Here is a 12,986-nt window from a genome sequence, read left to right as displayed (position 1 = left end):
AAGGTTTAGAGGTATGCCTGGACGATAACCGGGCCGCGGGGACGCTAAGCCCCGAAACCAACAAAAGGTAAGGTATGCCACCAGGCTAGTCCCCGAGCTGAGAGGAATGAGCAATGAGAAAAGATTACTGGAACAGAACCTCACGACACTGGAAGACAGAAGAGTTAGGGAAGACATGATCACTACCTACAAAATTCTTAAGAGGAATCGACAGGTTAGATAAATTGTTTAACACATGTGGTACGCGAACAAGGTGACTCGGGTGGAAACTGGGTACTCAAATGAGCCACAGGTACGTTAGAAAGAACTTTTTAAATGTCAGTAGTTAACAGATGGAATGCATTAGGCAGTGATGTGGTGGAGACAGACTCCATACACAGTTTCAAATGTGGATATGATAAAGAGCCCAGTAGGCTCAGGAATCTGTACACCAGCTGATTGACAGTTGAAAGGCGGGACCAAAGAGCCAGAGCTCAATCCGTGCAAACACAACTAGGCGAGTACTCAATAAGAGTAAAGGCTGACACTGATAAATACAAGAACGTATGCACACATTCATGGACACACGCCGAATGACGGCAGGAACTGAGGAACGTGAGTCAGAGTTAAATCAGCAGCTTAAGCCAGGATTACTTAAGTGAGTCTTGGTCACCACTGAACACTTGGTATCCGGCCCTCACCCTTCTTCCTATTGTGTGTGGTGTCCCCAGGCTGGGGGCAGCAAGACCCTCCATCCCATCAAAACACCATTAACATCAACCAAGGTTTGCTACCACCATTAGGGCTAAAATTTCTTAATCTTTACGTTCATTTTCAAGTATGACCAGTTAATTCGAGTTGTTATACCGTAAATTAAACACCAATTATTTAGCGTTTATGTAAACTATATATAATATATATAATATATATAATATATATATATATATATATATATATATATATATATATATAAATATATATATATATATATATATATATATATATATATATATATATATATGTCGTACCTAGTAGCCAGAACGCACTTCTCAGCCTACTATGCAAGGCCCGATTTGCCTAATAAGCCAAGTTTTCCTGAATTAATATATTTTCTCAAATTTTTTTCTTATGAAATGATAAAGCTACCCATTTCATTATGTATGAAGTCAATTTTTTTATTAGAGTTAAAATTAACATAAATATATGACCGAACCTAACCAACCCTACCTAACCTAACCTAACCTAACCTAACCTATCTTTATAGGTTAGGTTAGGTTAGGTAGCCGAAAAAGTTAGGTTAGGTTAGGTAGGTTAGGTAGTCGAAAATCAATTAATTCATGAAAACTTGGCTTATTAGGCAAATCGGGCCTTGCATAGTAGGCTGAGAAGTGCATTCTGGCTACTAGGTACGACATATATATATATAATATATATATATATATATATATATATATATATATATATATATATATATATGCGAACAAGCCTGAATGGCTTGTTCGCATCTCATAGTAACACAAACCAGTCATATATATATATATATATATATATATATATATATATATATATATATATATATATATATATATATATATATATATATATATATATATTTCTCTGAACGCTCTTTATTTCATTCTGCCAGACTATGGGTCCCCACAGTTATACCAGAGGTGGTACCCCTTTACATACAGTACACAAACTAGGCGAGTATATACATATTAGACAAACTTTTTATTCTAAGATTAGGTCTATTTAAAAACGAATCATGTTCTAAACTTATAACCCGTAAGGAATTTAATGTTATATTGTTAATCAATCACTAGTCTATTATTTATATTACTATGGAACATGCAGTATAAATGACTTCTAATTATTTAATAGCACGCTTCACCAAATCCCAGTCGAAAGTTAAATATTATACATATACATGTATATATGTAATACATGATAAGTAATAAAATGTTTCGAAAGTTTTTCTAATCCTATTAGTTCAACTATCAAACATTGGGTGGTGGCAGCAGTGCTAGTCAGGGGTGGGAGGTGGCGGGGGGAAGTTAACATTGGGAGGTGGCGGGGGGGGGGGGGGGGGGAATTAGGGGGGGGGGGGGGAATTAACATTGGGAGGTAGGGGGTGATAGCCGAAGCAGTCAACACTGGATGATGGCGGTGACAAGTACTCCATGGGAGGGGGTGAGGGTTAATTTCAAGTGAATATGTGGTGGTTCGGCAGCAATCAACTGTGTGGGAGAGGAGGTGGTGGTGGCCACAGTCGGCATTGGGAGGTAGTAGTAAATTCCTGCACAGGTCACTAACTAGCCTAGCCTTGATGAAATCCCCACCCCCTCCCCTACCCACAGGTCACTGGCCTAGCCTTGATGAAATCCTCCCCCCCCCCACGGTATTTTACGTTAAATGCTATTTCATTTGCTGTAGTTTTTAGACCTACTTTAATAGCTTTGATTTTTATTGGAAATGTTAATGCAAAGACAAACTGCCCACCGAAAAATACAGGCCAAAATTTTGGGAAAATTAAAATAAATCTAGGAAAAAAGTTGCACAACAACTTGCAAAAGAGAGAACTGGATAAGCACCTCCAAAGGATACCCGATCAACCAAGCTGTGACTCATACGTCAGGCTGCGAGCAGCCGCGTCCAACAGCCTGGTTGATCAGTCCAGCAACCAGGAGGCCTGGTCGACGACCGGGCCGCGGGGACACTAAGCCCCGGAAGCACCTCAAGGTAACCTCAAGGTAACGTTCGTCGAAAATATAAATAGCAAAACCGTTCCTACAACAATTATGAATTATGTTAAAGTTCTCGACCTATTATATTAGTAAACTCTATACAAAATTCTGAGCATTTACACGCCATTCTTTTCTTGTCTTTCTAAAATAAGTGAAAAATACCATTACTACCATCAGGTTATCTTAAGATGATTTCGGGGCTTAGTGTCCCCGCGGCCCGTCCTCCACCAGGCCTCCACCTCCAGGAAGCAGCCCGTGACAGCTGACTAACTCCCAGGTACCTATTTACTGCTAGGTAACAGAAGCATCAGGGTGAAAGAAACTGCCAATTGTTTCTCGCCGGCGCCCGGGATCGAACCCGGGACCAAAGGATCTGTTCAGCCATCGGCTCCCTTTAAAAACCTTTCAAAACTAAAAAATCTAAAATCAGGACATCTGTTTACCCCAATCTTTACATTGTGTATAATAATACACATTTTCCATTTTTGGAAAAATTGCGCATACAGTATTTGCGTTGAAATCCTGTCAAAATGTCACATTAACCCACTATAGGCCTATGTAACCCTGAAACCGACCACGTTCGCATTAACTATATATATGGCTGTAACAAGGCGCTGACCAATACTTAGGCGGCTTCAATACCAATGTCGCGAATAATGCCCTTAACACTGGTTTTTCAGTATTAAATAATATACAATATAAAGATCATATTTACATCAATTTATAAGGGAAAACACTAGTTATATATAGTTTATATAATTCTCAGTAAACCAATTTTTCCATATCACCGAGCACGAGTCGTAAACCCCAAATGTTATACTCGATCCTGCCTCGCAAGAACTTCAATATTTTGTCTACTGAGTAACCCTCCTGCCTGCCTATCCACACACAAAAAATGTAACCAGAAAGTAGCATAATTACTGTATTCCTAATTTTCTTGCATTTTATGTCAATATGAAACACTAAAACCTTCATTAAATCCACTCTAATGTTTGGGGTCCACAAAGTTTAAAAGTGCCTGTAATCCCGTTTACAAGAACAACTTTTTGCTTATAGTAATAAAATCTATGTATATTATTCTCAATTTCAGTACATTAGTCACACCTATTGTCCTTAATGCCCAACATCAAGAACCTATTGTTTGTAGGGAGGGTCTCATGAATATAGCGATACCCGAGACATATGTCTCATGAATATAGCCATACAACAGCTCACGTTGTTCAGGGACAATAAATTTAACATGAAGGTTTGCCCATATTACGCGCCAGTTAAAGTGTAGATATGCCTCTAGATATCTACTCTAGGAATTATATGTGGGAGCAGAGCATCATACCCATGTTTACTGTTCATCATTAAAAACCTTCCTGAGGTTAAAAAAATTATAAAAATTAAAAAAAATCTGCCTGAGAACATCAATTGCACAAGAATAAAAAGTGAAGTGAAATAACACAGTAGTAACACACTTAAGAATTATACATTAATAAATACAAATTTGTTCTTCATTTATGGTAGAGGAAAGTCTACTTGGAAGGATTCAATTTACACGAGATTAAGATTAGGATACAAATATATCTAGCAATACGGTATTGATATCCATGACAAAGGTGTCAATTATGTAGCACTCCCACACCTTAGATCATTATGTATTAGTGTCAGCTTATTGATAATTATAGAAATAAGGAAATAAGTAGTGTACCACATCAAATTGAGGGACTTGAAGTAGAGGGGGGGGGGGGGTAGAAACAGCCTAAGCTACTTTATCCCTTTGAGATGTATTATCTTGTCTCAATAAACGTACTTGAAGGTGGAACAATAAACTCGTACCCTTAACACTAACCGAAATATGTCCCTCTGGTCAATTGAAGTTGATTGATTGATTGATACGAAATATGTCCCTCTGGTCAATTGAAGTTGATTGATTGATTGATAAAGATTAAGCCACCCAAGAGGTGGCACGGGCATGAATAGCCCGTAAAAACAAATTGAAGTAAACTGTCTTCACACATATACCTAAGGCACAACTGAGCACACAAGTACGGGCTCACCTGTAAGGGCTCTACCCCAGCAGGTGGGGTCGGCTCGGGTGGGGTCGGCTCGGGTGGGGTCAGCCAGGCCAGCGTCAGCTCGGGAGGAGTCGACCCGGACGGCGAGCACTTGGGAGGAGTCGACCCGGACGGCGAGCACTTGGGTGGGGTCAGCCAGGCTGGGGTCTGCTCGGGAGGGGTCAATCTGGACGGAGTTAGTTCATGTGGGGTCAGCCAAGCCGATGACAGCTCTGGAGGGGTCACCTCGAGTAAGGTCAGCCAGGACGGGGTCAGCTCTGGCAGGGCCAGCCCGGATGGGGTCAGCTCTGGCAGGGCCAGCCCGGATGGGGTCAGCTCTGGCAGGGCCAGCCCGGACGGGGTCAACTCTGGCAGGGCCAGCCAGGACGGGGTCAGCTCTGGCAGGGCCAGCCCGGATGGGGTCAGCTCTGGCAGGGCCAGCCCGGATGGGGTCAACTCTGGCAGGGCCAGCCCAGACGGGGTCAACTCTGGCAGGGCCAGCCCGGATGGGGTCAACTCTGGCAGGGCCAGCCCAGACGGGGTCAGCTCTGGCAGGGCCAGCCCAGACGGGGTCAACCAGACCGGGGTCACCTCAGCCGGGGTCAACTCTAGCGAGGAGAGCGCAGTCGGGATCAGCCAGGAGGCCGAGGTCAGCCCAACCAACTCCAGCTCAGACGGAGTTAACCACGCCGAAGTCGGCGTAATCTCCATCTTCACAAACCGCTAGTATCTAATCCTTCCAATCAAAATAATACTATATATTCAAGTCCATACTTCCTTTAAAACGTCTAAAGTGACACTGTATACCAGTGAACAACGCGCACACATCACGACACTATAAAAACATTGCAACATGAAGACGAAACCACAAACACGTTCGCCCCCTCCAACTGCCTTCCATTAACTGACACTTTTTCCCACCAAGTTTCCCGCCAAACGCAGAGGCATCTAGAAAGACACTACTTGATTGGTCAGTTATTGCATGTTAGGGCGCAGCTGATTGGTGCATCTCGGTCTAAAGCCACGGATACCCGCCTGGCAACACTCCTGACCTGTCAACAACAAGGTGTTACGGGGGTCACATGACCCTTCCAGTCTCCTTGTTTGTTGTTTTCATATTCTAGTATTATTGATAAATAAAACGCGTCGATAAACAAAAAATACTGAAATAAATCGGTGTTTTGTGAGCCTTTTTTTAATATTTAGCAATGTAATGTCTTTATCTTCTGATAGGTTATTATTTTCCTTGTTGTCCCTTACATATCTATCTGATTATACGTTTTAAAAAATAACGTGACACATATTTCCCACAATTATTAGTTCGTGAGTATCAGTGTATTTTTTTTATGCCATTCACCACTGGTGAAGTCAACACCTCGCTGGGTGACGTCCAGAGTACACACTTCGCTGGGTGACGTCAAGAGTACACACTTCGCTGGGTGACGTCAAGAGTACACACTTCGCTGGGTGACGTCAAGAGTACACACTTCGCTGGGTGACGTCAAAAGAGTACACACCTCGCTGGGTGACGTCAAGAGAACACACCTCGCTGGGTGACGTCAAAAGAGTACACATCAACGCTGGGTGAAGGAAACAATTCTTCTTCAATACACAGAACGTAAGTTCAAACCCTCATCACGGCCCCTGAGGATTTATTCAATTCTTCTTTATGGTACACGCAGTTTCTGTGAAGTTTTCATCTCTGCTCCTCTCAACACTGGAGCGTCAATGTGGTTATTTTTGTTTTGCTTAGTCTTGGATACTGTTGCTTCCCCACTGACGAAGCCTAGGCAGCCTACCATATTAAGGCTTTGAGATGATCAAAATAAAATGTATGTAAATCAATACAACAACACTTTGTAATCTCGGCCGGGACATAAATGGTTGGGGCACGTTTCGTTTCATCTAATGCCTCTGTTTACCTAGCAGACACTATGTACCTGGGAGTTAGGCAACCTGGAGGATTATCTTGAGATTATCTTGAGATGATTTCGGGGCTTTAGTGTCCCCGCGGCCCGGTCCTCGACCAGGCCTCCACCCCCAGGAAGCAGCCCGTGACAGCTGACTAACTCCCAGGTACCTATTTACTGCTAGGTAACAGGGGCATTCAGGGTGAAAGAAACTTTGCCCATTTGTTTCTGCCTCGTGCGGAAATCGAACCCGTGCCACAGAATTACGAGTCCTGCGCGCTATCCACCAGGCTACGAGGCCCCCATCCCCATCCCCCTACGAGGATGGGGATGGGTCAGTAATACGACCTTCGGGGAGGACCTAACGAGGACCTAGCTTGGGTATACAAGTTTGTATACCCAAGCTTCCTGCTCCCGATAAAATGAATGAACTGTAAAGTTACTGAGCACAGGTGTGTTGAAATTAATAATAATAATAATAATAATAATAATAATAATAATAATAATAATAACTATTTACTCTTTGTATTCAAATCTTATTTCAGTTTGAAATTACTGATATAATATTGATCTATATTTAAGAAAATGATTTTGAATACACAGTATGTTAAAGTTGATGTCTGGGTCTCTGGGGGCAGGGCGCCGCTTGGACGAGCCTAGCCAGAGGAGAGGTTGTGGGTATCGTCTTTCATTCATAAATGAGGGTTTGACGTCTGGATTAGCGAGAACCGGGACTTAGTTTACGAGTACGGGCTGATGTTTTGTGGAAAATCTGATATAGTGAACCTGTATTACCTCACCTGTACCCTGTATTCACACCGAGAGGTGTATCTTATTTCTCGGTGTATAGACACTTAAGAGTTTACTAAATTAGTCCTGGACTACGTTCATGACTAAAGTATACTTGCTGGGTTGATCGTTAAGCTATTGTGCTAGCCTTAATAACGCTCCTGAAGTTGATAGCTTTTAATCCCAAAACCTAACAAAACCCTGTAATTTCTGTACAAATCCCTGTAAACTTAAATCCTCATATTGCACCCAAAATTTGCCAGTGCAGGCTACTAAACATATAGCCCTGTATGACTAACCATCCTGCGAGATGGAGGGGGTTAGCATGTTTACATAATCCCTCCTTACCATGGTAACATTGGTTATATGTATATATATACACTTTATAAATAAAATGGAATATACACTATATTGCATCAGCTTAGATGCGGAATTTGTTTCACTATTAAATATGTGCTTCAACGCATCAATGCTTACAGAGCGACAAACGTCTAATTTGTATGGTTTACCGTAGAGCATACTGTACTTGCAAACCTTCAGAATTATATATAGCTACTTTTTTTCGTTTTAATTTCCCGAGGAATAATTGCAGTTTGTAAGGATTATTATTTGTTCGTTGCGTTATGTATGAAAGTACCTTTTGCGGGCATAATGTACTTGGTGCCAGGACAGGTACCCTTATATATTTACTTTATTAAATAATATCCACTATAAAGATCATATTTACATCAATTTACAAGGGAAAATACTACATTATACATAGTTTATATAATTCTCCCTAAACCAATTTTTCATATCATCACATAGAATGAGCTTTAAACCCCTCAAATGTTATACTTGATCCTGCCTCGCAAGAACTTCAATATTCTGTCTACTGAGTAACCCTTCCGCCTGCCTATCCACACACAAAAATGTAACGAGAAAACTTTATTAAACGTTATAAGGTGTACTAACGGGCTACTTTCATGAAATAAGGGGGGAAAGACGAAATGTAAGTCTGAATAAAGTGTCAACATACACTGCCTGAACATAATCAAGGCCTAAAGTAAACTCTTAAGTGCATATACACCGAGAAAAGGGACACACATCTCTCAGTGTAAATATCCTGACTGACTTGAATGACGCCAGGGGGAAAGTCTTCCCACTGGGGCAGACAAGTGTCTGAGCTTGCCAGTTACTTCTGTTTATTTACCCTTGATTATAGAGACTGTCCGTATTAACACTCCTTTCATAGGGTATATTTACGCATTGTTTTTACAAGCGGGCGCTAATATGCAGAGCCGAGTCCTTGACTCATCGAAATATCAACATTCCTAAGTGTTTCAAAAACAAATTTCGAGTTGAGGTTCCCAGCCTAGCGTCTATCCTGATTCTTCCAACAGATAACTATATTTCAATAGTAACTTCACGCCTATCATGAGATTAAAGAATTTATTTACAAGTCTTGATAAGGTGATTTGTTGGATCATGAATTAGTACATCAATAGTTAAATCATCCCACACCTGTTTTTAGGACGAGGGATCCACTAGGCTTGCCAAATGCCTAAAGCATCTAAAAAAAATTGGCAACAAGTTTCCACACATAAATGAGTAGGTTTCATTTAAATGTTATAATGCCAAAAAGCATACTTTTAGACATTTTTGTTGCAGCATTGATATGCGCATACTAGTATATATAAAATCATGATTGATATGTTAGTTTGCAAGGTGAGTACAATTTTGCAAAGCATCCAGCAGCTCAACTCAATTCAAGGAACCTTTTCACGAGTTCAGCTAGTGCATACAGTCTAGATAAATATATAGCATTCTAACACATCGTGTGTAGTCCTGAACTCAGTCTAGGACTGCACTTCTTGGTGTATATATCCCCCTTGAGACTGGGTGCACACTGTTTCACTTGAGATGCCATATACAGTTATGTCAGCCATTCACTACATCCTCGTAAGTTCTTCTCCTTCTTCCCTACCACTTCAAGTGGTTATACATTTGTTTACTTCAGTTTATTATAGACACCAATGACGTTTATGCTAAGTAATTTTACACATGTATTTTCACGCGTTAATTTTAAGAAATCTTACTTTTAATAAAAAAATAGCCTATAACTGCAATGATTTGCATAACTCACTAATCAATAAAACGTATAATCTACATTATACACTACAGTATATAATTATTATAATTACGTGTTATGTTATATAAAAAGACTGTTGACATATATATATTGTGTAACTAGCTTTATAAAATTGCACTTACTTAGCTAAAATGAATTTTGAGGCTAAGTCCCTGAGCTCATTATTTTCAAACCACTGCCTCCCTTGGAATGGGACTGTGGTGCATAATAAATGAACTAAAAAAAAATCCGACTTTCTCTTATCTCATTAATGTACTGATAATTTTGTGTAAACTAACTTTATCTCATTAATGTACTGATAATTTTGTGTAAACTAACTTTATCTCATTAATGTACTGATAATTTTGTGTAAATTAACTCGAATATAAATGCCCGACCATTGATGAATAAAACGTTTGATATTAATTGAATAATATATGACAAAAAAAATCTCGTCAGCGTCATTTACAAACAATGCTTTATTTGCTAGTAACCCCCCCCCCCCCAATAGCTTGGCACGCAAACACTAGCGTAAATGATGCCATTCACAGGCTGTAGGTCATGTGAGAGGGAGTAAGGTTAACTCTTCCCACGGTAGCCTGGTTCAACTCGCCCTCCACGAATCCTGTTTACATCTTTCCTTGTACGCTATTTGTCGGGATATGGGGAAGGCAACTCGCAAAAAAAAAAAAGGAAAAAACACTAAGCTACTGTTTTTATTGCTCGTAAAGATAGTGGAAGGTATATTATCTCGTGAAAGATGTTCTTGAAGTTTCTTTGGGGGCTATTGTTTTGCGTATAATGTACTTTATGAATTACAGAATAATAATATCGTGATAATTCATGATTTTGAAGGCGCATTGATATATATGTTGCTGCGGGGGTGTAAAGCGTCATGGCGTCTGGTGGAGGTTCGCGCAGCGTCTCTCCTGCAAATATTGACGATACCTTAGAGGACACTGGGGAACCACTTTTGCACACCACACATTTAGATCATGAACATCACCCGGTCTTAGAAGAGGATCTAGATGGAGTTTTCCTAGACAGCAAACATCACAGCAAGGCAAACAGATTGGAGGCGAAACGCCGCCAACTTACAGAGGTAAACAGAGACCATGCCGGCACCACGCGGCCTCAGTATCAACCTCCACAGCTCAACCAAGGTAGGCTAAGTTCTTCTGATTTGCAAACTTTCATCATTGCCTTTGATGGCGAAGAGGAAAATGTGTTCAGAAATAGCCGGGCACAAAGTATCTTATATAATGCCATTCCCAAGATATTCGGGATCGATGTGCACAATATGAGACCAAATAAACAGAAAAACCTGATCGCAGTGGACCACAAACATGGCGAAGAACTAAAGCTTTCAGACATTACTGACATCTGTGGCCACAAAGTCAAGTGCTATAAACCACTTGGGGACCGATTAACAAAATATGTAATCCGACATGTTGTAGACATCAGTGTAGACGACATCAAAGCACAACTTGAGACACATGACATCCCGATCCATGGAATCAAAAAATTTATGCGAAGAACAGACGGAGAACTGAGTGATACAGGCACTGCTCTGCTTACCTTTCTAGACTACATCCCCCCTGAGAGGATTTGGTTAAATGGCTTCCTCCATAAACTAGAGGTGTATATACCACGTCCCACTCAGTGTTTTAAATGTAAAGGTTTTAACCATACCTGGAAAGGCTGCACCAAAGACATTAAATGTGGGAAATGCTCTGGTTCCCATTACACGCAAGATTGTACATCAGATACACTCACCTGCTCAAACTGTGGTGGCGACCACGACATTACATTCAAACAATGTCCCTCATACATAGCAGCAGCAGCAAAAACTAAGGTTCTCCCTACCAACAACCTGCTATACAGTAGTGCACTGAAACAACCTAACACAGCCCATCATCAAACACTACCTCACACTCAACCACAACCTTTGCTTGTACCTGATATATCTGTCACCGACACTCCCACAACCCCAGGGTCCAACCATCCCTCACAAAATGCACAACTGAATTCTGATCTTGTTGAAACTCTTGTCACTCGCATTGAAAATGATCTTGTTGAAACTGTTGTCACGCGCATTGAAAATGCACTAGAAAAAACGCTGGACCGACTGATAACTAAATTCTTTACACAAGTAACACAACCCACTCCTGAGGCTGACCCAAAAGACATCCCATCAACAGCTACAGACACTGACATCCGCCCAAACAAAGCCACCATTGCTGGACACACATTGTTTGAACAGATGATAGAAAAACTCATAAATAACTCCCTAGCACGCCTTACCAAAATCATTCCACAGGCTGACTTGCCACAAACCCAAACCGCCAGTACCAAGAGTAAGGCACAGCCCACATCCACATCTAGGTATCCAACACGTACTACTACTGGCATACCAAGGAAAACAGACACATCCATAACCCACACATCCTAAATGGCTCCCCTAACATTCATGACTTGGAACGCAAAAAGCATTAAAACATCTCTCACAGAACTTAAACAATTCCTTTACTCATCCAAACCGGACTTAGCTTTCATAACCGAATCCTGGCTCACCCCTAAACAAAATCCTATTTTTAAAAACTTTCAGATGCAGAGACTGGACAGACCAAACCGTATGGGTGGTGGTATTTTCCTCCTAACACGGAGTAACATGACATGTAAACCTGTAACGCTTACACATTTTGTAAATGGTAAGCTAGAAATTTTAGCATGCCTAATACCCTACAATGGTACACACATATCCTTTCTGGGTATATACAACCCTGGTGGCGCAATAAATTTAAATGAACTAGAATTCTATCTAAACCAACTACGGCAACCGATCATCGTTACAGGTGATCTCAATGCAAACCACCCCACATGGAGTAGAGGTACCCAAAATACTGCAGGCACCGATTTATATAACTACTTAGACACTACACCATATATTCTTCTTTCGCCGCCCTACCTTGCAACCTACTTTAACTACAGAACCAATTATGAAGCCTCATTGGACATCTGCTTTGGCTCTGCACATTTTCAACAAGAACTACAGTTTCATACTGGACCAGATATTGGAAGTGACCACAAACCCCTCATTATAAAATTTACTAACTTTCAGCCACCAACCCACCCCCTAACGCTCCCCAAGTGGAACATTAAGAAACTAGATAAGGAAAAATGGGCTGATACTGTCTGTCTCCCAGATACAGACGATGTAGACCCCAACACGCGACTGTCCACAATCACCTCGGCCATAAATTGTGCAGCCACCCAAATGCTCAAGAAAACTTCAGGACATAGGTCAAACAAACCACTTAAACCGTGGTGGAACGCGGAATGTGCACGAACAGTCGCTTTACGCCGACGAGCCATACAAAAACAAAGACGTCAACCCTCCCTACAGAAC

The 12,986-nt window shown here is 41.1% G+C and overlaps 1 protein-coding gene across 4 annotated transcripts in view; it reads right to left on the bottom strand.

Annotated features, from left to right (window-relative positions):
- Positions 1-12,986, bottom strand: part of LOC123762587 (transcriptional regulator Myc-A) — a 227,025-nt gene that overhangs the window by 71,936 nt on the left and 142,103 nt on the right. Inside the window, exon 1 of one of the 4 annotated variants that reach the window (XM_045749176.2) lies at positions 4,772-5,678. The exons of 2 other annotated variants lie outside the window; for them this stretch is intronic. In XM_045749176.2, the coding sequence (XP_045605132.2) occupies positions 4,772-5,479 (708 nt within the window). In that variant the 5' untranslated portion in view covers positions 5,480-5,678. Of the gene's footprint in view, positions 1-4,771; positions 5,679-12,986 lie in introns of those variants that run through there. One more of the 4 variants, XM_045749175.2, reaches the window with a different exon arrangement.

This window comes from Procambarus clarkii, chromosome 27 (genome assembly GCF_040958095.1).
Source record: "Procambarus clarkii isolate CNS0578487 chromosome 27, FALCON_Pclarkii_2.0, whole genome shotgun sequence".
Classification (NCBI taxonomy): domain Eukaryota; kingdom Metazoa; phylum Arthropoda; class Malacostraca; order Decapoda; family Cambaridae; genus Procambarus; species Procambarus clarkii.
The sequence above is the reverse complement of the archived record's forward strand: the minus strand, read 5'-3'. Positions and strand labels throughout refer to the sequence as shown.